At 40.7% G+C, this 27,861-nt stretch overlaps 1 protein-coding gene across 5 annotated transcripts in view; it reads right to left on the bottom strand.

The window, feature by feature from the left end:
* Positions 1 to 27,861, bottom strand: part of REPS2 (RALBP1 associated Eps domain containing 2) — a 99,607-nt gene that overhangs the window by 24,067 nt on the left and 47,679 nt on the right. For 4 of the 5 annotated variants that reach the window (XM_061453155.1, XM_061453157.1, XM_061453158.1 and 1 more), the window contains exons 8-13: positions 26,615 to 26,757; positions 22,413 to 22,507; positions 18,415 to 18,484; positions 16,145 to 16,210; positions 11,738 to 11,780; positions 9,024 to 9,160 (exon numbers count right to left, since the gene is read on the bottom strand). In XM_061453155.1, coding sequence (XP_061309139.1) covers positions 9,024 to 9,160; positions 11,738 to 11,780; positions 16,145 to 16,210; positions 18,415 to 18,484; positions 22,413 to 22,507; positions 26,615 to 26,757 — 554 coding nt within the window. The remainder of the gene's footprint in view (positions 1 to 9,023; positions 9,161 to 11,737; positions 11,781 to 16,144; positions 16,211 to 18,414; positions 18,485 to 22,412; positions 22,508 to 26,614; positions 26,758 to 27,861) is intronic. The other variant, XM_061453156.1, reaches the window with a different exon arrangement.

The raw sequence follows: 27,861 nt of genomic DNA, 5'->3' as shown, positions 1-27,861 counted from the left end.
TGTATTTTTTACCTCCTGTCTCCCATTTTCTCTAAAACATTTCATTTTCTAGTTACGGTTTTCTCTACCCCTTCCTTTCCTGTGTGTTTGGGGACTGTTTCACCCCCTCTGCTTCCAACCCTTAAAGTAAACTGTTCATGATTTTCTTCCCTTTCACTTCACATTTAGCTTCATTCTCCACTCGTAGCGAGGCACAGTCCTTCCACCTATCTCCCACATATCCATCAGAGCTTCTCACCTCTGGAGATCCCAGTGGGAGTGCTGGAGGCTCCAACACTTGCCACCTGTGACCATTTTCAACTTGGAGCAGGCACAGGGGAGCCAGAAAGAGCAGTGGGCTACCACCCTCCTCTAGTCCCACCTATGGCTCAGGCACTTCCAGAGGACATCTGCATCTCCAGTGTCTCCTCTGAAAGGGAGGTAACTTGCCTCCCTGTTCCACATGAGAAATAGCAGGTATGATGGACATTTTTTTCAAGGAACAGAGTATTTCTCAAGGAACACACACAGAGTCGTGAAAATAGGTCGGTGAGGCTGGCAGGGGTAGTCAGAACATTTAAATCTTAACAATTTTCGGTATAAAAGAGTGTTTGGATTAAAATTTCATTTTTTAAACAACCTGGAACAGAATGAAAACAGACTGATAACCATTCCTCAATCCTACAAAGAGCTACAGTTAGAAATAAAAAAAAAAAAAAAGTAATTCAAAGAAGTTCCACTTACACAAACTGCCAAGAAACATTTACACTTAAAAGCTGCCGAGATTTACTCCAGTTTGCACACAAGTACTCTCTGGACTCAGCCCTCAGAGATTCACATGAAAATTTAAAAATCTTAAAACACAGAAATAAGTTACCCCATCAGATTCCTATCATGTAATAACCATTCATCCATTTATGCCCTCACTATTTTCTCCAGTCTATTCAATCTTAATTATGCCCTTGTCCAGTTGGGCAAAGAAATAAGTTACATAGTTGTAAACACATAAATCCTTCATAAAAAATTCGAAAAGGCTGAGAAGCGTAAAAATCCTCCATTCAAATCAGAGGGAAGACATTCATATTTTATTCAGAGTAAGCTCAGTTCAGTGATCACGTATATTGTGGAGGGCAACAGGCCTAGAAGGAAACAGCAGCTCCAGTAACACACGAGGAGCTGGGTCCCAAAAGAAAAAACTGTATGTTTCAAATTTAATTTAATTTAATTTAAATTGCAGTTGTTGTTACAACCCTTACAACTAAAGATATTAAATCGACTCTGCATTCTTAACTCAATGAAGCTGACAACATTAGAGCTCTTGTATACTCTGCAAATGATATTCAGTGAAATGGCATATTTTGCTGATGGTATTTGCTATTATTGCTATTCTAAAATAAACATCTTTCAGACATCTTCCTAATTTATTGTTTTGGTCTGATTAATAAACACAATGCAGTAACATGCAAGACAGCACAGCACTACAATATGAGTAAAATCCACCCCCATTACCCAAGAAAATAGCTGGATTTTACTAAATCAAGACCAATACGGACCTGCCCAGGGAAGTGATTCAGTTACCATTCCTGGAGGTATTTGAGACATGCAGATGTGACACTTGTGGACTTGGTGTCCACAAGTGGTGGACTTAGCAGTGCTAGGCTAATGGCTGGATTTGACGAGCTTAACAGTCTTTGCCAACCTAAAGAATTCTATGAATACAAGAACACACTTAAGAGTAGAGGGGAAGTGTTCTTGTTTGGCAGCCATCACCAGCCCAGCAGAGATAAGCAGAGGTTACATACCTGACTGTAGTTAGGAAAACATCTGTAACGGAAAACACTGCACTTACAATAAAAATACTAGCTGTGTTTCCCTTACCAAGTGTGGTACTTAACACTTCACACTTTAAAAGAGAGAAAAAATCCAAAAATACTAGCTCCACGTTGCTGGCAGAAAACAGCACCCCCAAAGGAGCAAATCCAGGTTATAGTATTTGCTCGCAAGAAAATGTTAGAAATAGTGTCTGCGTTCCACACGTTCTTCACTGCAGGGACAGCCACAGCAGGAGGCGAGTTTCAAAAGCAAATGAGTGCTGAAAACCTTCAGTCAAGAATTCATTTGTAAATAGTTATATGGCTGTTTTGATGAATTACACACTCAGTCTGCTCCCACATCAACTACACTGCTTATGACAATTTGTTGTTTCATCAAAGCAAAATCTCTTTTCCAAACAAGTATCCTTTGTTCAAGAGAACTGTTAATTAAAAGATGTTATGCAATTAAGAAATGAAACTAAATGGGAAATAAAATGAATTTCAGAGGCATCTCTATCAATCTAACAAGGCCCAGACTGCTGTCTCTGCCTATAATCGCCAAGAAATAAATCCTCTAATAGTTGTCATGGGCAGAAAATACAAGTGAGCAAAACACTGGAAGACAACAGACACATTTGGGGTTTTAATACTTAAGCTGAGACTTGCCCCAGTCCCAGAGTTACCCCAAGGCAAGACCCTCGCTTACACTTGCTGATGAGGGTAAAAGGTGGCTGCAGGAGCACCAGGCTCTGAGCTGTGCCAATCTTCCTCCCCTCAATACCTGCCCCATCACCCAGATCACAGGACAGATGAAAGGGAGCACATGAAGCTCCAGAGAGCAACTAATTCTGCAAGCAACATTTGTGAACAGAGCAGGAAAGATCTGAGGGCCACAGGCTCCCAGGTCTCACTCTTGGCTCCCAGAGTAAGACAAGACAGTGGGCTAGAGAAGAAAAGATGCTGTAAAGCAGGTCACATATGCATTTTAACTCACATTTTTGTTTCTACTTAAAACCTGCTGTTGTCTCTCCAGGAATGCATAAAACCTAGCCAAGTATTTTCTTAATATGTACACAAGCCAAATGCCAGAGATTGTACATTCAACAAAAAGAAATACTCTGAGAATCTAGGAGGACTGAATTTCTCTCAGATGCTATCACAAAGACTACATTAAAAAAAAACAAAAAACACAACAAACCAAAAAACAACAAACCCATAAAATCAAAGAGATTTCTGTTTCTTAACAACTCTTAACAGAAATTCCCATATGGACATTCCAGAAGGCGGGACCTTTCAGTAAGTTGTCATATTTTTTTATATTTTTCCTGAGTAACACTAGCTAAGGTGTCCCAGAAGAGTGCAGCTATGGAGTATGAATGAAGGCACCTCCTTCAAGTGCACTTAGATCAAAATTCAACAATTCTGAAGCACAGTTTCTGTGAGTAATGCACTGCTGGATGTCCCAGCCATCATCATAGAAGAGTTAGGGTTGGAAAGGACCTTCAGATCATCTAGTTCCAACCCCCCTGCTATAGGCAGGGACACCTCACACTAAACCATCTCACCCAAGGCTCTGTCCAACCTGGCCTTGAACACCGCCAGGGATGGAGCATTCACAACATCCCTGGGCAACCCATTCCTCTGCCTCACCACCCTCACAGGAAAGAACTTCCTCCTTATATCCAACCTAAACTTCCCATGTTTAAGTTTTAACCCGTTACCCCTTGTACTATCACTACAGTCTCCAATGAAGAGTCCCTCCCAACATCCTTATAGGCCCCCTTCAGATACTGGAAGGCTGCTATGAGGTCTCCACGCAGCCTTCTCTTCTCCAGGCTGAACAGCCCCAGCTTTCTCAGCTTATCTTCATACGGGAGGTGCTCCAGTCCCCTGATCATCCTCGTGGCCCTCCTCTGGACTTGTTCCAACAGCTCCATGTCCCTTTTATGTTGAGGACGCCAGAGCTGCCCACAATACTCCAAGTGAGGTCTCACGAGAGCAGAGTAGAGGGGCAGGATCACCTCCTCCAACCTGCTGGTCACGCTCCTTTTGATGCAGCCCAGGATACAGTTGGCTTTCTGGGCTGCGAGCGCACACTGAAGCCAGCTCATGTTAAATTCCTCATCGGCCAACACCCCCAAGTCCTTCTCCTCAGGGCTGCTCTGAATCTCTTCTCTGCCCAACCTGTAGCTGTGCCTGAGATTGCTCTGACCCAGGTGTAGGACCTTGCACTTGGCATGGTTAAACTTTATCAGGTTGGCATCAGCCCACCTCACAAGCTTGTCAAGGTCCCTCTGGATGGCATTCCTTCCCTCCAGCGCATCAACTGAACCACACAGCTTGGTGTCATCGGCAAACTCGCTGAGGGCGCACTCAATCCCACTGTCCAGGTCAGCGACAAAGATGTTGAACAAGACCGGACCCAACACCGATCCCTGAGGGACACCACTCGTTACTGGTCTCCAGCCGGACATTGAGCCATTGACCACAACTCTTCACATGCGGCCATCCAGCCAGTTCTTTATCCACAGAGTGGTCCATCCATCAAATTGATGTCTCTCCAATTTAGAGACAAGGATGTCATGAGGGACAGTGTTGGACACCTTGCACAAAGTCCACGTAGATAACATCAACTGCTCTACCCCTGTCCATCAGTTCTGTAGCCCCATCATAGAAGGCCACCAAATTGGTCAGGCAGGATTTCCCCTTAGTGAAGCCATGCTGGCTGTCACCAAGCACCTCATTGTTTTAAACGTGCCTTAGCATGCCTTCCAGGAGAATCTGCTCCAAGATTTTGCCAGGCACAGAGGTGAGACTGACTGGTCTGTAATTCCCCAGGTCATCCATTTTCCCCTTCTTGAAAATGGGGGTTATATTTCCCTTTTTCCAGTTGTTGGGAATTTCACCTGACTGCCATGATTTCTCAAATATGATGGACAGCAGCTTATTTGTGGGTCACTTGCTGAGGTGAGTAGCTCGAGAGAGGACGCCTTCAACACTGGAGCTGGGGGGAGATCAGCGTCCAGGAGCCTCAACTCAGAGCGACGAGAGCCACCGAGGGAGCCTCAAGTCCTCGACAGGACCTGCCCAGGAGCCGGCAGCTCAGCTGACGAGAGCGAGCAGCTGACTCACACGGGGCGGAGCCTGAAGCAGTGGCACCAGCCCTGACTGGATAAAAACCTGCGACCAGGAGCGGGTCGAGGCAGTTTGTGCGGGCAGGCGGGCGGGATGCTGAGCACTCGCTGTATGACAGGGCCCGGTCTGGGAGCTCTGCTCTGGTTGCCCCGGCGGTGGCCAGCGTAGGCACCCAGACAGGGCCAGTGAGAGGGGAGTCTGCAGTGCAGAGCTCGGGGTGTAGAGAGTGCCTGCACTGGTCTGGTGAGCGGAGGGTGCACAGTGGGCAGGGCTGCACTTGGTGCTCCCTGGTGGAGGTCCTCCTGCAGCAGGGGCTGAGCTGCGGGATGCTGTTAATAGACTGCGAGATGTCAGGGAAGCTGAGAGGAAGCAGGACTGCTTGCTCCGGGCCCTAACTGCAGGGGCCTCAAGCGTCCCCTGTAGCTCATGGAGGAAAGGAGGCCATTAACCGGGAAGATGGGAATTAGAAACAAAACAAAACAAAACAACAAAGAAAGAAGGGAGAGGACAATTAAAAGTAAGGGGCTTCCTTCTAAACCTGTTGTCCCCACTCAGAACCGCTTTGCTGTCCTGCAGGAGGCTCATGAGGAAACGCACTCGCACCAGAAACAGCCGTCTGATGCACTGGTAAAGAAGATCTCTGCTGGTGCTGCCAGGAAAAAGCGGCAGGTCGTAGTAGTAGGGGACTCTACTTTGAAAGGGACAGAGGCAACCATCTGTTTGCCTGACCCGATCTCAAGGGACGTGTGTTGCCTACCTAGGGCACGGATCAGGGATGTTGCAGAGAGGCTGCCTGCTCTAGTAAGTCCCACTGATTATTACCCACTTCTAATGATACATGTGGGTGCTAGGGATATAGACAGTAGTAGCCTGGGGAGCATAAGGACTACAGAGGCCTGGGAGAGGTGGCTAGGGGCTCTGGAGCTCAGATAGTCTTTTCATCTCTGTTCATAGTTGCCAGGAGAGGGGAATAGTAAGATAGTGGCAAACATGATATACCAACAATAAATAAAACCAAACAAAAATGCACTCCCAAAAAAACAGTGCATGCATCAAGAATCTGCCACAGTCTTTGACTGAACTTACTTGAAGAAAAGAGATTTTTCTTTTTTTGCCCTTTAAAAATGGAATAGACAAAAAATGCTTCAAATGACTCTACAATTCAATTCAAACTGCTTTACAATTGAAGAACTGATACCTATGGATCAACATGACCAACAAGGAACTGAAAATAAAACTCAATACTCCTGAGCACTCCTCATAGGTGTGGGAGAACATTATCCACCAAACTCTTAAAATCAGATTTATTTTTGAATAAGAATTAGCAGGCCAAAAACTAATGCACCAAAATGTGATTATTCTAATCATGTTGGTTATACTCCAAAAACTATTTAAATGGTGGATTTTATAGTCTCGTTTTCTCTACTGACACCAGGCAACACAGTGGTGCTATAAGAGATGGTCGTTACCACTATTTTTTCTTGTTCAGCTGTGACAGTGAGACTATTTTTGAAAACCTAGAAAGGAAGGAAAACAGGGAGAAAACATAAAGCCAAAATTCAGTCGAGAGTACACTGGAATAGAAAGTAATCAACTGACCTGTGGACAGAAACACATCAGGTTTTATGTTTATGCCAGGCTGTATTATCCCAATAGCCAAGAAATATAAATGGTACATTGCTGCCACATGATCTATATTATAAATCTGTATGTCCTGATGGGAGATGGAAACTATTCTATTTTTTATACTGCCAGCAGAAGTAGGAATACAGCTTGTTATTATGCAAATGCGTGCAATTTACTTCACACAAACACACTTCCCTTTTGGCAAGGCAGTTAGTGCTTAATCTATGTCTTCCTTCAAACTGCCTTTTTAGAAAGTGCAAAGTGCACCTCAGTAAAGAGATTGGCTCTGAAACAATGACCACTCCCTGAGGAAGAACTGTCCCTAGGTGAAAAACGTATCTGAAAGTGATGAGACTGGAATTTCTACCTGAGAAGCAAAATCAGTAGGGAAATGATGAGAAAAAAGTGAGATGATCAAAACAAGGGAAGCGGAAGAAAAGCAAGCAGCTATATAAAACCCTATTATCAATAGGATGTTACAGAACAGCTATTCAGGGCTTAGTGACAGGAAAGAACGTGCATATGTTTTTGAAAATAGGACTTTCAATGCTGACATCTTACTTCAAAACAGAACAAGGTAAATACTCCATGGCACCTGGACGCACTGGGATGGATTGATTTAATCCCCTCCTGACAATTCACGTTTCTTTGACCTGGAACCCTTCTTTGGGGTGGGCTACAAATTGTTTAAAAAGTTCTTCCTTAAATCCTCCAAGACCACAAATTCCTCCTTTCACAACAAGTATTTACATTTCTGACACAAAATAGAACAGCTCCATTAGAGGAAGATAACCACCACAAACACTTAGCATTGCCATCAGGGAACATTCAAGAGAGCAAAAAATTAAAAGCCAACACCCTGAAAGCACAGGAAGAAGCTGAGCCTCTGGGAGGTCTTCCACATTTCTGCAATCTAGTAGCACACTATACTTCAGGTTTGTAAACCTAGAGCCAATTTTTATTCCAACTATAAATAAATTTCAACCTACTATGATGAACAGTCTTAGGGTGACCAAAGCACTTTTTTTGCAAGCAATCAACTGCCTGTCCTTACTTAACTGTCCCATTTCCTGTAAGGAAACCCTCCGAAAAGTATTGATAAGACAAGTTATCCGCACTCACTATAACACTGTCAGCTTGTTTCTGTTGCCCAGAAAAAAATAAATGTTACTTCTGAAGTAATGGTAGCTTTCAAAATAATCCATTTCAAAAGTAAGATGATAATTTTCATTCACAGAATTACTTCTTTGATAATTTAGAGTCTCCTTTCATTTGTGTTCCAAGAGAAACTTAAATCCAAGTTTACTTCCTTCCAATTACACTTTTTATCTGGATTCTGAGAGTATTTACTGCCTTAGAAAATGTGTCCTTGGCTCTGTCTGGGGTTTTATTTTGATATAGAAATGAAACCAAAACTGGAGGCAATAGACCTCTCAACATGAACCACAGTCAAAGATCAGGAATTGCTTCTCTCTGTAAGGTGGGGGGGGGGGGGGAGGGGAGAAGGAGGAAATAAAGAAAAGAAAAGAAAGAAAAAAAGTAGTTTATTTTTTTATTCTTTAGCACAGGACTCCTGCTCCTGAGAGCAGGATTCCTGAATTCTCTTTGGTGTTTGCACAAAAAAAGGCCCATACAGCAAGAGGTGAAACTCTTCTCCAACAACCACATTAGAGAGCGCAGTTAAAACATTCCTTGACACAGTCAGACATTAGCTTTCTTCTGAAGCATAAACATGACAGTGTTTAACCTAGTCTTTGAGTCAGATGATTGGTCTGCACCACATACAGCTCTGGTCTAGTTCAAGGACACTGCTAAAGCACAGCAATGCTGGATGACTGCTACCCTGAACAGAAAGCTCCTCTTTCCACTGCTCCCTGTGCAAGGCAAGAGGAACACTCAAACACTAATGTGCTGGAAGGCCATTTTCTTTCAGTTCATTCCAGCTACTATTTTACATCTTCTTTCTCTCTCCTCAATATGCACCCATGTCAAAAGAAATTACCCTTTCTTTTTACTTAAAGAATGGTTTCTGACTGTCCCCATGCAGTAGACTTTTAACATCAAAAATGTTTGCTCACTTTTCTCCCAGTTTAAACACTACGGGGTTTCTTCCAGCTTCTGAACCACAAAAAAAAGGTAATAAAAATCAAATATATTGTAGTTACTGATGAGAGTTGTCTAAACAGCCAGACTAGATATAAACAGTCAGTGATGACAGACCACCATATGTTAAACTTCCCATTATTGTGCCAGAAAACATTATAATCACCTTAATTATAGCAAAAGTGATTTTTTTTCCCCTCAGTGGCAATGTAATGCAAGAAAGTGCAACTACTTCTGTAGCATATTAATGTCTATAGCAAAGGCGAGCATACACGCATACTGTCAAGCATTTGTGCAAACAGATCAAGTTGCCAAGTACGTAACTACCTAAATGGTCTCAAAATGGGGAAAGAAAGCAAACATTACCTTGTGTGTTTTGTTGAAATATTTTGTTCAGATCCAAAGAGGAAGCTCTGGAATGTGATTTCTGTGGCCTTGGAGGTGGAATAGGGGGCTCTTCTCCCTTTTTCATTGCATCTTCTATTGATGTACTAGAGTAAGACCTAAGGAAAAACAGAGGGCATGAAAGGCAGAAAATTATTTTATTTCAGAAATTAATTTTAAACAACTACAGTGAATAGTACCTAAAAATGCAGTGAGCAGAACTCAGGTTCATGGTGGCAATTCCTTGCCATAATGACTAGAAGCTCCCACTTGTACTAAGACACTTGTAATTTGGCAACAGAGGGACCTACACATCTGGAGAATGGAACGAGTCATGCTCACAGGGCTAATGTTATTTTAAGGCCTTTTATGTCACAGCTTCAGGCTTTCTTACCCACCTTGAACTGTCAACAGGATAATTGTAGCAACTACTTTGAATAAAAATGAGTAAAATTCCCCCTGCCACTTAGAGATTCTGCTGCCTTTCCCAACTGTAAGGATAGTGTTTCTACATGTATACTTTCAGCCTACCTCCTGCAAGTGCGCATTTCGTCATTTACAATATTCTAATATTTAAAATAAATTTTTCCTAAGACACCAAACTCCACAAAATCCAGAAAAACCAAATGGCGCCAAAGTGACCAAAACTGATAAAATACATGACTCAGTATCTCTTTCCAGGCCTTCCCACATCACATCAATCCCAATGCAGTATGTTTGCTAAGAATTTTGATTTTGCTGAATAGTGTCCGATATTTTTCAGCTGTTGTAGTTACCATTTTTTCTGCGAGACTGAGAGCTGTGTTCAAAATGATCACTGACAATGTGAGATGTTACACTTACTATAACACATTACACATGCCAGGCAAGACCAAAAACACATTCGAGTAGAACAGAAATAACTCTCACTAATGGGAAACTGATTTTTTTTTTTTTTTCCCAAACAGTCTGTTGTTAAAAAACAGCTTTTCAGCAGGACAGACATTTGGCTACGCTCATCCTATGTTTCTGATATAAACTTTAATAAATACAGGAGTGAAAGACGTTATTGCTTCAAATTTTACATGCAACACAAAAACCTCTACTGATGATGAATTTTTTGTCTTGGCCTTATCAGATGAAACCTAACTAAACGCCCTGAAATAAATGGAAAAGCTTTCAATCAGGATCTTAAGGTTTTATACTCCTACTTTCCATATTATGCAGTGTGTATTTTCTTTGCATTAAAATTGTGCAACTTAATAGTCTGAAATCCTTAAATTCTTTTAAAAGATCAAGTAAGATAGCAGCTATAAGGCAAAAATATGCCAACCCAACAGTGCCAACACAGAGCCCTGTGACAGTGAATCGTTGCTTGCAGCAGGCAGACTTCACATCTAGAAGTTAGTTAAGAGTCAACAGCCTAAGAATCTACACAGCCTAGGCTAGAAAGCCATTAATCTCTCCAGAGCTGAGAGCTGTAACAGACTCAAATTGTATCTTCTGGTTGTCAGGCACACCTGAAGACAGAGACCCTCAAGTCTATAGAGCCCTCCAGGCTATGCAGGACAAGTGCAGCAGAAGGTCTGGGTTCAAAGATGTGCCCAGGAACCTTTAGTCTCAAGTTCTGCATTGAAGCAGTGACACATAGTCAGATGTGAGACAGATATGATACAGTAGTCACATTCAAGTGACTGTTTTCCAACTTGTTTAAGCATTTGCTATTTTATATGTTTTTGCATAAAATACTTTTTTAAGCCTTTTTTTTCATATTTTCGATTTATGATTCTCTAACACAGCAAGGAAATTTAGAACAGTATGAAAACTAGAAAGCTTTGGCTAGCAAGAGAAAAATGGCACACAAGGCAGTTCAGCCTGCCTGGATGTAGGTCCTAAGAAGAGAGCATTTCAGTCTTCCTCCATCATGCTTATAGCTGATTCTGTCTTATTAGCAAGCTTTGTAAGGAGGGAGCCCCTGATTATACTCTCATTAACTGATGAAACAAAAGAATAAAAAATGAAACCCTCTAATTAGCACCTAAACCAAAAGTTTTAAAGGAACCATATGGCTGCATACGGGAATGGTGAACTCCAAACCCAACACATAATCCATTTATACAAAGTATTTTCTGGCACAGGTTTCCCTTTACTTTAAATATCCAGCTTCAGCATACATCATTTCTAGCACGCAACACTGTAAGTTTATTAGCCTTTCCATCACGCACCAACTAGCCATAGTCAAGTACATGCACACCAATGAAAGGATTCACTCACCCACATCCAAGAGCTGAGCTACTATTGCTGTTTCTATGGGAGCATGCAGTGTCTCCCTCCGTATGCAACCACTGTGTAGGTTTCACAGTACAAACATGCTAAAACATTCCCAGTGATGGGGGGATCCCCACTGTCCCTCCCCAATGCCCCTGGGGGTAGGCTGGAGGCAGTCACCACCCTGACAAGGCAGCAGGGCTGGGCAGAGAGGCAAATGCCCTAGTGTCTTATGACCAGAGACCACAGGGCCCAAGGACAGTACTTATGTAGGGTCTGTAGTTACAGACCCCTCCTGGTAAACCTGACTGATCTGAGCTGTACTTTCAGCACACCACCAATTAAAAAAAAAAAAAAAAAAAGTCAAAAATGTGACACCAGTTCTTATGCCTTCTATCTAACACCAGAGGAACGTACGTTTTGTCCTGAAATAGAAATGAAAGCAGTACCTGGATCGTGGTCTGGCTTTAAGTGCATTAGATTCCTGAGTGGCTGGAACAGAAAAGAGAATCACTCAAACATCATATTTAAAGTAAAAGCTTCTAGCTGCAGAATCAGTGTTTGTTAAAAATGAGAGTGCTGCAAATGTGGATGTGAGAGTGTGCTCATCTCACATGAGCAATTTTTTCTTCTCCTTCCCATTTATTTTTGTAGCGTGTGGATGTCCTAAGAATTCAAAAGCCCACATGTGGTCAGAGCTTCACCTTTTAATTTGGTTACCAGACACAGGTAAAGCAATAGGACAGCTGACCTGTGCTCCTGGACATAGTTGTAACAAAGCAACAGAAGGAATAGCATAAACTTTCCACAGAAAACATCTTACTCCTAGCTAGATGTCTATCAGTTGTTCTGCTTCCCAAAGCACGAAGTTTTATGCTCTTCCTAAATACTTTAGTATAAACATGCATCTTATCATCCATAAAAATAAATTAACACATCAGGTTGAGACTACTTTGATGTTTGGAAGGAAAGATACTTGAAGGTAGAAAGCTTTACAGGCTAAGTGTTGATAAACCACATTTCTATCAATGTAAAAATCAGTTTCTTTTATGTGGATGAATTCCAAACATGCTGCCACACACAGGTTTCACATAATAGGAAAATGACAGTGCTGATTATCTTCTCTGGGTAATTCCTTGAGGCTGTTCCTTGGTTTACATTGTCTTTTTGTGACTTTTGCTAACATCAGATCATTTTGAGAAAACGTATCTGTGATTGCTTTCACATTCAGCCCACTGCAATATCCTCAAAGTACTACAGTAGTACCAATGATCCCAATGCACATACAAAGTGAATCTCTGTACTTTTCTTATGATTCTCCCAATTAAGCTACAACACTTAAAGAGAACCAAGTAGGTTGGAGAAAAAAAAACAAACCAACCAACCAACCAAACCATAATTCTCAGATTTTCTAGCTTCCTTCAGATATATGCCTACTTCCAAGTCAGATGTTTATCACCAGCTACTATACAGCACTACCTGAAATACGGCATATCCTTCAAAACACGAAGCAGAAGCTACCTGTGGTAGCCTCTGGCAAATACTGACTTTTTAATAGCTTTCATTGTACTACTGCATAGACCCTCCACAGGAGGCTTTAAGCTCACAGAAGACAAGCAGCAGCATATGGCACATGTACAGCCACAGAGTTTCTTCATAACAGAAACCGCTTTTAAGGTCACGCACTGCTAGTTGGTGCTTTCGATGGAATAAACCCAAATGCAGCTGGCAGTGACATAAAGGACCACTTATAAACCAAGTTCTAGTAGATTACTGTCACCACCAAACTGGCGCGCAGTCATTCCAGATGTCTGTGCAACAAACTCTTCCTGGCAACTAAAGCAGAGAGAGGGAATTATTATTAAAATACGCAGTGGTGATAATCCTTCTCCCTATCAAACTCCCAGAATACAACTTTAGACACAGCTTCCCTACAGCCATATGACCCACTTTCTCCAATGCTGAAATTGCTGATTATTTAATTACATGCACAATTATTAAATATATGCCACTTAGAAATAGGAAGCATAAATCCTTTACAAGCTAAGCAATGTTTAAGAGCCTTCAAGTTTTCCTTCTTTTATGGAGACAGTAATTCTCTTCATACTTCTTTTAGAAAGCCTTTCCTCTAAAAACCTCCTGGTAGAACTGACATTCTAACTCTCCAAGGACATCTTGTCGAGGTAAACAGGAAAGCACACAAAGAAAAGAGAATCCCAAAATGACTACTAATAAAAAATGATAGCAATAGAATACTACTGCCAAGGATTTTCTTTTAAGCTTTTGAAAAATCAGGATCTCCAAGGCTACAATAAGCAACACCCAGACTCAGCTTTACCTTTCAATATACTATAAAAAAATTCTGTAAAGAAGGTAGCTCATTATTAGGACATGCAAATCACCTTGGCAGAATTTCCATAAACGTGCAGTTACTTCGGTACACTCGGTCTGTGCGGACTTTGTGTTTGGTTTATTCACATACACGACATAATCATTCAAGATGATACAAAACTATTCAGCTCATGAGTCTTCCATATTTCAACAGCTATGGATACATAAGCCTAACTTACATGGAACTGATAAAAAGTTAAAGCTGTTGAGAAAATTAATTACATTACTTAGAAGTTTGTAAGATTCCTGGAATTGTAGAGCCTGATGAAATGAACAGCTTGGTCTGCTATAATTAAAGGCATAGATGATCATGAACTCTTATTTATTTATTCACAGAAGAGTGTGAATCACAGGAGAGTGTGAAGTTTCCAGTTTTGGGTGTTTAACTGCTCCCACACCCCTCTTCCAATGCAACTTCATTTTAACATTCCAAAGGATGCTTATTCAGTACTTTCATCTGTAGCCTAATACGTTACACTCAGCTGGTGCCACCTTGCTTTACAGGCTGAAGATCTGGTGGAAAATCTTACCATAAAAAGTACAAATATGCCACATGGCTAAGAAAAAAAAAAATCCCAAAGAATTCCTCACTAGTCTAAATCCCCTCCACTGACTCAACTCTTAGTGGTGGCCTAGGCAGAAAGCTACAACCTAAACTCTTGCAAATTTGGAACTCAACCCTTTAATAGTACAAGGCCAACAACGATCTTGCACTTAGGAGCCTAAATAAACTGGCCAGATATTTGGAGATGCTGAGCATACAAAGGTTTTACTGATTTCAAACTTCTAGTCCTCCAGATGGCAAAGAAAACTCTCATAATGAAGCATGACAGTATCACCTTTGCATAAATTACATCATTTATATAAACAGTCCAAATGAATAACCAAAGAAGGATGTAAAATTTCTCCTGCTTCATCCCAACTGAGTTTTATCCTGAAAGTGGGTGAATGATGACAATGATGATGACAATGACCTTTCAGAATGGTGACCAATTCTGAAATAGCCCCTCAATTACTGTGCTGTATCAGGCCCATTGGATGAATAACCATTTTTACTCCTAACATCAACTGCATCACGTAGCCTGTGAATGTGCTTGCTCAAACCCTCAATATGCAGGACACCAAGGGTGAAACCCCTACAGTGATGGAAGTCATGATGATGGGGTGAAACTCTGCCACCATCTCCATTGGTACAGAAACACAGCGACACTGCTGGAGGAGCATACAAGCATTGGGATGACCTCCCTGACTAGGAAATAAAGGACATGGGGAAAAGAAGTTGGTGGCAAAGGAGATGTTCTGGTAATAGTACGGTTTGGTTTTTTTTTTCCTTAAGTGAATTTAAAATGGAATTGCTGAACTGAACTGAAAACTCCCCAGGGTGCTCTGGGTACAACTGTGGGGGGAAGGAGAACAGAACTGAAAGTCTTAACAACCACCCTCCTCTCCTCCTGAGAAGGAAGTGTAAGAGTGTGTGTGTGAAGGAGAAGCAGCAATCATTTGAGAATAGGAGCTGAAGATAACAAATCTGGCAACTGCCAAGTGTTTGGGAAGAAGCCAGGGAAAAAAAAAAAGAGTTGGGAAATGAGGCATGCAGCTGTGGAGCAGTCATGAAGAAATCGAACTATAAGACAAAACTGCTGTGACAGGCATGTGGGGTCAGTTTCCTTCATCAAGGATATCTTTACAAGTAAAAACATTTATGCAAAGGAAAAAGAAAGCAAGTCCAGATTTTAGCTTGACTGGGAGCAGGGAGGGCTTGTGAACACTCTTACCACTCTAAGAGAGATTAACAATGACAAAGGCAAGGGAGGTCTGATGAACTGAACTGAACGCACTCAAAGTTTCTGGAGCAGCTAAGTAATTCTGTCATATGCTGTTCCAGAAATAACATTTTACAGTACGATAGGAACAAGGAGTGTATGCTGGAGTTGGAGAAAGAAAATTCGGGGACAGTTTCAACATAGAAACATCCCCTCCAAATCAAAACCCTGCATCAGTGCTGTAAATGCCTCAATGTCGGTGTTACCCTTAAACTTCTTGACAGAAAATATGAATGCTCAGTTCTCACAAAAAAAAACCAGACCATCTCAGACTGGTTATTGAAACACTGCATAGTTATTCTGCACTTTAGAAGTCTTACCAAGTATGACATTCATGCTCTTGCATATTCTTTGTAGCACAGAAAAGCTTCAGACTCCTTAAAAAATACTATGTTATAAATATTTCCCATATATGAAGAACACAAAGGAAACAAGAAAGCCTCTGACATTCTGAAGTAGTATTCAATATTTATCTTGCACGTAGTAGTCATTCTGAAGTAGAAGCTAATTTCAGCAGTAAAATAGTATAAAAGCAAAATTACCTTAATAAAATGAATCAAATTACACTAATTTAGGCTGTGATATAAAAATATTTTATCAAAATTCTAATGGAAGTAACACAAGAAATCTTTTTCTTCTTACCTGTTTTCACAGTCAAGTGCTGAAATTCCTTTGGTATGGTTTTGAGAGCAGTGTTGACTTTAAGAGCTTAATGAAAAAAGCAAAACAATGAGAATTACTTTAAGTATGTGCAGGTAAAATATACAGGTATCAGCTCAGAGAAAGGAGCATCTAAACCAGTATTAGAACATCTAATAGCACCAAACATACTTGAAAAGTAGCCAAATACCCTCAGAACACCCAAGCACTTAAAAAAGTAACAATTTTAAGCGTACAAAAGTCAGGAACAGAAAGGCCTATGCCAAAGTGTTCAAATAATCTCAAATTTTGAGAATTTGGGGGTTTGCGTGCCTAAAATCAAGGATGATTTCTATTTTCGAGATGGAACACTCTCACAGAGGCAGAAGCTGGGGACACTTGGTAGAGCTGGGACTCATCTCTCCCAGGTTACAAACCTGGAAAGCCAAGGCACGGGAAGGACTGGCTGTTCTTGGCAGCTCACCAGCCAGGAATCTCACAGGGCACCAAGAGAGCTGGGGTCGAAATTTAGGAAATCCCAATCTTATTCCCCTTGCACTGATGCCTACACACCCTTTTTTAATTACTTTACTCAGGTGTCCTTAATTCACTATAGCGTATTTTTAGTACTGTAATCCACAGTATTATAAATGACCACTTGGACTGAAGTCCCTCATCTCCATCTGCCTTTATCAAATAAAACACATGGGAAAAGTCTGGTTCTTGTGACGCAATTCTGTTTACATTATCTTCCACATTTAACTGTATTATAACCTGACAGTGGAGCTAATTGACATGTACAGTTTTGAAAATGCAGAAGACTTCACCTCTACAGTTCTGAACTACAGGTTCTTGGCTTCTGGGGACATTTCCTCAGTCAGGGGAGCAATCTGCTCTTATATTTGTCAGAATAGCAATAAATGGTATAACAAGAGTACTTGTTCTTTGCCTGGAAAGGTAGGAATCTGTGTCACAGATACAGCAAATCTTCAGCCCTGAAGGACTGCATGTACCAAAACAGGTTCTCATCTGACTTAACATGTCGGCTATGAAAAACAAAGAAGTTTTTCACCTAAACAGGGAAGAAAAAAATTTCCCATAAGAAAAAGTAAGCCTTCCTTAGACTCTTCAAGGCAAAAACCTTCAAGGTTCCAAGTCCTGCTCTGGTTCATTATGAATTTTACAACAAAACAAACCTTGTCAAGAAAACATTACTTTCTTGAAATACCTTGATTTGTCAAAATGTTTTACAAACACCCATCAACTCTGACAACCCTTCTTTGAACCAGGGACACTGGGACTCTGACAAACATTGTCACACTTGAATGTGGAGGTGGTTTAGGAATGTGGACTACCTGGTCTCACAGCTCTGATGCAAACTTAACATGTGGACAACTGGGAGGTCAAAATTTTATTTATTTGTTTTTTTAAATTTAATGTATAATCTACAGTTCTGAGAATCAGGCAACAAAATACCCACAACTGTTTTGTTTGCACAACTGAGGGACAGCAAGTGAGAACCTGAAACGTTAGCTAAAGAAAATGTAAAAGGGAATGAATTCATTGCATGATGATCCACTGACAATTCTGTAAGCCCTGGAAGCTACTGAGTTGAACAGATCACTTCAATTTCACATGGCTTGTTGCTGATGGATTTTAAGTGAATTAAATTAATCAAGTATATTCAATCCAGTTTGTCCAAAACTTTTGTTTTGAAAGAAAATATAGGTTGGTGGGGTTTTTTTTTTTTTGGTTTTGGGTTTGTTTTTTTTTTTGGTTGGTTGGTTTGTTTTTTTTTTCTGTGGGTTTTTGTTTGTTTGGGGGGTTTTGTTAGGTTTGGTTTTTTTCTTTTGTTGGTTTGTGTTTGTTTTTCTTTTTTTAATAGGAATAAAATCTAATTTTTAGGTGTCGCTATTTCCTGCAGAAGGGGGAATCCAAGACTTGGCACACTGTTTGGAACTCTTACAAAATTCCTGATAACAACAATTACAACTTTGTTAAAATAAAAATTGCAGCATTAATTGCCTTCAGACTAGACTTATTTTAGAAGGTGCATTTCATATCATTGTTATATGATAAAACCAATTTTGAAGCAAACCCATTCATTCATCTTCAACTCAGCTGCTACCAATAAGTTGTCTCTTTAACCTACAGAAACACATAGCCATGTTAGAAATTAAACATACCATTGCTTCTATCAGCAAATATATGGGATTACTAAAAACACACAGAATTTAACTCTTAATGGGGAAAAAATATATTTATTAGAATACCTTCTTTGTCATCTTTCTTTCCATCTTGTAACAGGGCAGAGTTATCAGGTACCTCTTCAGCTGATGTCTTCTTAAAGAAAGAAGATCTGTTTATTATACTGACTGGTAGAGCTCACACATTTCCACAGTCAAATATTTATGAATACAGGCTAACACAAATAAAGGTGATAATCTCTTTTGCACCATGATTTGCTTTGTCACATTGAAGAAGCATAGAGAACCTACAGAAAGACAATATAACTTTGCTTTTTAAAGTACAGCAGTTCCATACCTGAAATTAGTTAGCGAAGCACTTCCACAATGAATTACAAGGAGTTAAGGACTATATGCAAGGAGAAACTTCTCCCAAAAGAGAAATGTCATTCTGTGTTTTCTCCTCAGATGTCACATCCATGTTAGGGTTGAGGAAACCTTCTCTAGCCCCTTCCCAAAATCCAGTCTCCCTAGACAAAACTCCAGAACCCAGTAGTTCTGCATTTAATGCCTTCCAGGCTGAGGTGGCCAATCCTTCAACTACTCTTTTCTTTCAACATGCAGTCATTGAGGTGGGAAAAAAAAATTTCATTAGCATGTCTGCTGAAGGCCCATTCAGGCCTCTGATAGGAAAACGGGGAACTTCTCCCCAGTCTTATTCCTTAATTTTTCTTTATTTCAGTAGTGACTTACAGGCATTTGTTGTTCTTGTAACTTCTGCTGCCTAACTCGCAAAATGGAACCAGGAACAAATTCTACCTCCATTACCTCTAAGAACAAGGATACACTCTGCAACCAAAACAGCCATAAAGCAAACATCATAAACCTCAAGCTTCTCTAAATATTAAATGATGCTGGTTTTGTTCCCAGGGAAGAGGTTGGGCCTAAAAAAATTGAGAAACAGATTTTGTAGACATTAAACAAAAAAAAAAAACAATCAAAAAAAAAAACCAAAACCAACCAAACAAAAAAAACTCAAGTCAGTAATTCAAGAAGGTGAAGTCCAGAGTAAACATCTATGAGATCTGTTTTATGAAGTTGCATGTTTCTGAGGAAGCAACACAGCAAAAATACGGCTTGAGGACTCTGAAAATGTATGGACAAAACAGTTCACATCCACAACTAGCCCTGACACTCAGACTAAAGGCCTAATTCAGTAAATGCTTGAATCAACAGAATGACTTTCACAACTTTCAGTGAACTGTGAACATGATATCTCTGAGGGAGCTTAGAGCAACCCCAGCCAGTTGTTATATGCATATAGTGTGAAATACTGTGTTTTATCTTTAAGCTTTTGGCAGTGAGGAAGCTTGTGGAAAAGAGCCAAAAGAATGGAGGGAAAAAAAAAAGAAAAGAAAAAGAGGACCAGAACCAGAGTGGGAGACAAAAACTTGAGAAAAAAACAAATGGGACGACAAAACCTCCTTGGTCAAGAAAATGTAGTCACCCTTGTCATTCCTGAGCATAACATCAGCAGTCTTTGCGTGTTTTGTGAGTTTAACGAAGCCTAGCGTTCAGGTGACCCGTCTCCTGCTATTATTTTCTTTATGGATGCATTCAACAACTGTTCTTACTGTACTGCAGAACCGTAGTGAAGCAGTCACAGTAAAAATGGTCTTCTGAAATGAAATGAAACAGCCTGAATAGATGATAGGTGAAAAGAAACATGGAGATAATGGATAACTGATTGCATTGATAATATATATTTTTAATGTAGTGATCAAGTATCTAAACTATATTTCTCCAAGTAGCCAAGCTACAAATTAAATTCCAGCAGTGAATTACTGCACTTAACACAGAGGGAGATGAATTATTGATCTGCTAAATGATGCTCATTCCATGTATTAATTCTGAACATAAAAATATCAGTTGAACAAAACAGAAAAACTTAAGTCGAGTCATTCTCAAAACAGTTTTGAGAAAAGATCTTCTAGTCCATTAATCTTGGATAACAAGGAGCGAAATAACAAGGCCTTGAAACAAAGAACTTTGTCCTATATTTCTAGGGCCCAGATAGTGAAGAAATGGAACAAACCTAGTCAAACAGTTGTGAGATAGACAGGAACTACTGTCTGTGCTTAGCCAGCAGGCAATCATACTGCAGGTTCTTCATTTTCAACCTAGCCACAAAAAACTCCGATTTTGCAGAACATCCTGCCACCCTGCAGAACCTAGGAATTGAACAGAAAATCCAGCTATTCCCCCAAGAACATTATCTGACTGCAAAGGCAGCATAGTAATCTACAAATTATTGGCACTTATGGTAAGAATGTCTCAGGAGGAGAGCTCAGGGATAAGGCAGAGGAGGTCTGAAAGCTTAACTATTGAAAATTGAATTAAAAATTAAACATAAAATGGGATTTGTTGCTTGTTTGGGTTTTTTTACATTTTGTGCTGTATACCTTCTACATCTTTAATTATTACTGTAATATTCCTATTATTATCATCTCCACTGCAGCAGAAAAATTTAAAAATCAAAAAACCATACGATTTCATTTCTCAGGAAATCATCTCCTTCTAGATTTATCCTTACTCTGCACATACATTTAAGGACCACAAACAACAGCAAGCCTAAAAACCAGACATTTAATAAGATTATAAAATTGTACTGGTTAGGTTACTGAAATGATATTTTATTTCTAAGAAACACAAGGTAACTCTGAAAGCAAGATTTCTAAGCCTTCTGAAATATATAAAAGAACTTTCTAATCTCGCAGTCCTGCGCTACTAAGGAGCAAATTTCCTCACAACTCTGCAATAGTCAAAGACCAATTTGCATATATGGGTAGACACTTGTGAAAGCAGTATCCTAACAAAAAAAAAAAACAAAAAAAAAAACAAAAGCTCCCTAGGCCACAGAGATACTGCAGCAGATTCTGAACTCAAGAAGTTACACAAACTGAAGCTTTATAATTATTCGGAAAAAGATGCATAATTATATGTTTAGATCTATTTTAATATAATTTAATTATAAATTATATCTTTTTAACTTGTAAGCAGCATCAGAAGGGCCCATTCTTGCAGTCAGTCTACCATTTGATCGACTTAAGTACTAAACCCATAAATCCCACAGTGTATATATACAGAGCAGCAACATCCAGGTACAACTCAGTGGCCATGTTTAGTTCAGCTATACAGGATCTTTGAAGTTTCAAGTTTTAACCTCAGTGATAAACTCTTCTCAATATAGCTTTGCTTGCCACAGTCTTCCATTATAAATATGGTATCTGTTGCAATACTGCTATGGTGGATCCACACTCTTCCCTCAAAACACTCTTCCCAGATCCTTACAATTATTACCTAGACCCTTGCATGGTAACTCCTTAGACTATGAAAAGGCTGGATATTAAAATGAAGACTGAATTGCTTAGAACAGAACTATACCTGTCTATACTGTACAAAATCCGGAATAGTTTCAGCCTCCAAAAAAGCAAAGTACAAGGAATCAGGACAAGCTAAGACATTTTCTTCTCGTCACCAAAACTGGGGGAGCAAGTATGCAGATGGAGCATTCACTGTAAATGGAAGAAACACTCGAGAGCTACGAGCATCAGGAGTGCCCGACTAGGACAATGTCTGTGCCTGAGGCCTCACATTTTGGACCAATCCCAGTTCAGGAGGTATTTCACCTGTGCACCATCCTTGTGCCACACTACTGCTCGAGCAGCGTGGGCTCTGCCCCTCACCACTGGCTCCCAATGACAGAGGACCAAAGGCAGCCCCACAGAACACAAGCAGGTACGGTGCGTTTCTCTGCAGGCTCCAACATCACGCAAGGCTGGAGTCCCCTGATGACTACTGCAAACTCTGTTACGTGGGAGTATCTTTTAAAAAGTGTGTCAGCCCTTTCCACACACTTCAGAAACTGTTGAGAGGGGTTCAAGATGGCTTAATGGGAAACCTGGAGACTCCTAAAAATCCCCTCAGAGACTCGCAGATCTGCTGCTACCCATACCACAGTCACTGTGAAGCTGGCCTATTCCTCTGTGCCCTGCAAGAGAACTGCTCTACTCAGGCCTCCTTACCTCTGACCGACTGAAGTCCCGAGTCTGCTGACTGCCTGGCAATGGCTCAGAATAAGAATCAAATAGTGCACAGTCACAAATGGGCTTCAAAGAAGCTGCAAGTGAAGGAAAAAGAGGGGGGGGAGAGATATGCCAAGTCTCTGATTAATACACACTTCTTAAAAATGTGTTCCAGCACCATTTGCTCTTCATTTCTGCATATCACTACTGACCTGTACACCACAGATGACAAACACCATGAAGAAAATCTGTCTTACATTTTGAGTAAATCAATGTCATGAAAGGGTCAGCATGTATTTCTGTTGCAGGCATAATTGTGAAATTTGGGAGAAGTGATTCTTAGCAAACATTTACTGCCAAACAACAAGTATTTATTTGGATTTTTCCTCCTCACATTCCAGTATCAAGTAAGTTGGCCTCATAGTTTATACTTTGTTGTCCTAGGAATGTTGAAGGCACTCACCAAACCTTCTACTCCAATTTTTTGACATTCTAAATACTGAAAAGTATAGTGGAATCTACATTATACACTAAAATTGAAGCAAAAACCAAAGACACCAAACACTAGATGCTGCAGTATATAGCATCTTTACCTGAATGACACTAAAAAGAGGGGAAAAACAATAAAAACGGGGGAGAGGAAATCAACTCTAACTTCTCATGGGAATATTCACAAGAACGTCCCTTCTATTGCACTAGCTGGAAGAGACCCGAAAGATCATCTAGTTCCAAGCCCCCCACCACAGACAGGGACACCTTGCACTAGACCACATTGCTCAAAGCCCCATGAAGCCTTGGCCTCTGACACGCCAGAAGGCTGTGCTTCCATCCAGCGAGACCTGGACAGGCTGGAGAGTTGGGCAGGGAATAACTTGATGAAATATAACAAGGGAAAGTGTAGAGTCCTGCATCTGGGCAGGAACAACCCCAGATTCCAGTATAGGTTGGGGAATGACCTGTTAGTGTAGGGGAGAGGGACCTGGGGGTCCTAGTGGACAACAGGATGACCATGAGCCAACACTGTGCCCTTGTGGCTAAGAAGGCCAATGGCATCCTGGGGTGTATTAGAAGGGGGGTGGTTAGTAGGTCGAGAGAGGTCCTCCTTCCCCTCTACTCTGCCCTGGTGAGACCACATCTGGAATATTGTGTCCAGTTCTGGGCCCCTCAGTTCAAGAAGGACAGGGAGCTGCTGGAGAGAGTCCAGCGCAGGGCAACGAAGATGATTAAGGGAATGGAGCATCTCCCTTATGAGGAAAGACTGAGGGAGCTGGGTCTCTATAGTTAAGAGAAGAGGAGACTGAGAGGTGACCTTATTAGTGTATATAAATATATAAAGGGGGAGTGTCACGAGCATGGAGCCAGGCTCTACTCAGTGGCAAACAATGATAGGACAAGGGGTAATGGGCACAAACTGGAACACAAGAGGTTCCACTTAAACTTGAGAAGAAACTTCTTCTCAGTGAGGGTGACGGAACACTGGAACAGGCTGCCCAGGGAGGTTGTGGAGTCTCCTTCCCTGGAGATTTTCAAAACCCGCCTGGACACATTCCTGTGTAACCTTATCTAGGTGCTCCTGCTCCGGCAGGGGGATTGGACTAGATGATCTTTTGAGGTCCCTTCCAATCTCTAGCATACTGTGATACTGTGATACTTCCAAGGATGGGGCAGCCACAGCTTCTCCCATCAACCTGTTCCAATGTCTCCCCACCCCCACAGTGAAGAACATCTTCCTATTACCTGGTCTAAATCCACCTTCTTTTAGTTAAAGCCATTCCCCCTTGTCCTACCTCTACAGGCCCTTGTGAAACGTCCCTCTCCAGCTCTATCATAGGCCCCCTTTAGGTACTGGAAGGCTGCTCTCTAAGGTTCCCCTTGAGCCTTCTCCAGGCTGAACAGCCCCAACTCTCTCAGCCTGTCTTCATAGCAGAGGTGCTCCAGCCCTCCGATCATCTTTGTGGCCTCCTCTGAACTCGCTCCAACAGCTCTATGTCCCTCTTATGTTGGGGACCCCAGAGCTGAACACAGTATTGCAGGTAGGGTCTCATGAAAGCAGAACAGAGAGGGAGAATCACCTCCCTGAATTTGCTGGTCACACTCATTTTTTGATGCAGCTCAGCATACGCTTGGCTTTCTGAGCTGCAACTGCACATTGCCAGGTCATGTTGAGCTCTTCAACATGAAATATACTGAAAGGCAGAATAATCAGTTTGGACATCAAATTTCTAGTTTCTGACTAGCATCTAATTTTCCTGCATAAATTAAGCTCTTGCAATCTTTCTTAACTTACAATACAGTGGGTTACATACAGGACAAATAGCTTTACAGATTCTCTAAATTAGTTTTAAATAAAAACTTTCAGAAAAGGAGGTAGTGAGTCAGATTTTTAATGAAGCTGTGCCAGGACAGCACTGGAACCTGTGCTTGCAGTTTACAGAACGAGCCATAAAACAGCAAGATTAAATCTTTCTTAAATGCTCTGTCTTATGCTCCAAGTCACTTTATTTGAAGCTTTAGTACTCTTATCAGATGCAAATATTTCACTTTAACCAAATTTTGCCTCATTCTGAAACTAATACCTAACGAACCTCATGAAAAGCAGTTTCCAGTAATCCTCATTGGGGTTATTATGGAAACATGAAAACAGTTTCTTGACATTTCAGGACTTTAGGCATGTGTATGAGGTACTTGCCTACTTACTACTGCTTTAATTTCAGAGGTTGATACAACCAGGCTCTATGCTATTCATAGTGTGTTGGGATGCTGTTCTTTTTATTAATGCGAGTCTTTCAAATGACAGATTTTTGAATCCTGACTAGGTAGAAGAACAAGCACAAGACATTTTCAGATCCTCAAGCTGACCAGAATTAGCATATTAGCTGAGGAATTTAAAGTGTCCACAATAACCAGTCCTCTCTTCCACATACATCAGCTTGAAATGCTTGGTTGCGTACAACACCATGAAACAATTACCTAGAAGAAATGGTTAAGACCCCAGTGCTGAAAGGGGGAAATTAGGGAAATGGAGGACTCCTCCAGGCAACAACCACAGCTTGCCATGCTTTTCCTCCCATAGACATTACAATTCCCTACAACTAGAGATAAGTATTTCCATTGTGGTTTTACCCAAAAAGGCTTGATGTGAAGACACACTAAAAGAACCTGCTTACAAGCTCATTATCATGAGGCGCAAGAGTAGCGAACAAAGTGGTGGTCCTGGAGGGAAAGGGTAGCTGTAATTATGAAAAGGGAATGTAATTAGAGAGACTAAAAGAGAAGACGACTTGGAAGTGCAGGTTTTAGAGGAGCTTCTCACTTTGGGTATGAAGATAGTGAATTATAAGGAACATGACTCCACCAGAAATTACTTCACAAATCTGATACAGGGTGAACATTTAATTTTCCTAACAGCAGCTTGATTAGCTCTTTTCCTGTCTTTTAATATATTCAGAGTCATCAAATTCAATGGAGATTTTATTAGGTCTTAAATATTATCCCTTAGCACTGTAATTATCATCTGTGATTAATCCTCCTTGCCCTAGAAAGTCATGCACATTTTTTAGATGGAACAGTATGTATTTCAATGCTCATTTATAATTAAAAGAGACATAACTGAAGAGAACAAATGAAGGGGCAGGTCTCTTACTGCACTTTCTTACCGACGTATGTTATATTTCCGATTAATTCATCCCTGTACTACACAAATTGTTGTAATCCCCCCATCATTACTGTAAATTGCTTATAGAAGAATCTGTGGATTACATAAAATAAATTACAAGAGAAAAAAAAAAATCAACCTTTGATATAAACCAGTACTGCATCTAACAAAATATACTGGCATACTAAGTTCTAAAGTAGTCCAGTCTCGTTTTCAATACGTCTTCAAGAGACAAATACTTATGGAAAAAATCATCAGAAGAGTCACTGGATTATCTTTGCTATGGATATCATCTGCCATTTTAGCTATAACGACACCTGAAGCACACTTGAGGGAAGAGGCAGACATAAAGAAGCAGGTAACTGCTACACTTTGCATAGCTATTTTTTGCTTTTATACATTACTTTTACAGCAACATTAAAAACGTATGCATTAGAAAGCACCTGGAGAGCCATCCTACCTGCAGGATGGAACATGAAACCTGTCTTACAGGCACACTGGGTTCCTAAGGTGGCAGCAGGAACATGACCTCCCACAGAGACATTACCTGCTTGGAGGTACTCTGGCAGCAGTGTTTCCGGCAGTGTCTTGGGCAGCTGGTAACCATTCTTCCTTGCAACCACAAGGTGGAAAGCAGCACAAAACTCCGGGAGTGTCAGCGCCCCATCACAATCCACATCGCTCAGCTCCCTGTGGATACAAGAGACACATGTTTTCCAAGCCATTACCTCAGGGAAATGTACGTGTGCAATCACATGGGAGACAGAAATGCAACTTTGAGAAGGAATATTTTAATACAAGATGAACATCTCTCATTTGCACTTCATTCTAACTTTGTCTCATGAAGATGAAACAAGTTAATTTATTGGGGCCTTTAAAAGAAGCCTATAAGAAAGATGTGGTGAGACTTTTCAGCAGGGCCTGTTATGACAGGACAAGGGGCAATGGTTTTAAAATAAAAGAGGGGACATTCAGGCTGGATGTGAGGAAAAAATTCTTTACAATGAGGGTGGTAAAATACGGGCACAGGTTGCCCAGAGAAGCTGTGGCTGCCCCATTCCTGGTAGTGTTCAAGGCCAGGCCGGATGTGGTTCTGAGCAACCTGATGTAGTTTAAGATGTCCCTGCTCATTGGAGGGGAGTCAGACTAGATGACCTTTGAAGGCCCTTCCACCCCAAACCATTTCTATAGTGACTTGTCACATTTTGCTTTTTTAATTAAGTAAATTTTTTGTTATATATCATACCATAAAATATGATATGCATATTTTAGAACATGAAATATGTATCTTGTACTTCCAAGGGTGAAATTAACTTTCCAAAGGTTGAAAGCACTTTTCACCAATCCATGCAGGATCTTAAACCAGTTCAAGCAGAGAAGGTTACAGACTTCAGCAATGGTTAGTTAGCACCACTGACTAGCTTCAAGAAAAGAGTTAAATTAATGATCTTCACAAGTTTAAATGTTATTGTTAACTTCCCACTAAAGCAGTTCTAATTCTAGGATTCTTCTTAAGCACTAAAACCGCTCTTCATAAATGCAAGAATTCAATTTTATAAATTCACTATTTGCAAGAACTGAGTAATATTTTATCATGGACTAAAGCAGATAAACACATAACTTCCTACTCTTTGAAAGTAATGAGATTTTTTCAAGCTGTTGAGGTTATAGTGAAGAAGACTGAAACCTCCCATGTGTTTAACACAGCAACATGACCTGACACATCACATCACAAAATTATAATTATCTACTAGAAAGGAATACTTTTCTTTAAATTTTGCACAGAGAACAACT

The sequence above is a fragment of the Pezoporus flaviventris genome, unplaced genomic scaffold, assembly GCF_033815535.1.
Source record: "Pezoporus flaviventris isolate CSIRO_AGI_PZ_B2104156 unplaced genomic scaffold, CSIRO_AGI_Pfla_v1 ptg000015l, whole genome shotgun sequence".
In the NCBI taxonomy this organism is placed as follows: domain Eukaryota; kingdom Metazoa; phylum Chordata; class Aves; order Psittaciformes; family Psittacidae; genus Pezoporus; species Pezoporus flaviventris.
This window is presented reverse-complemented; position numbering and strand designations above follow the sequence as displayed.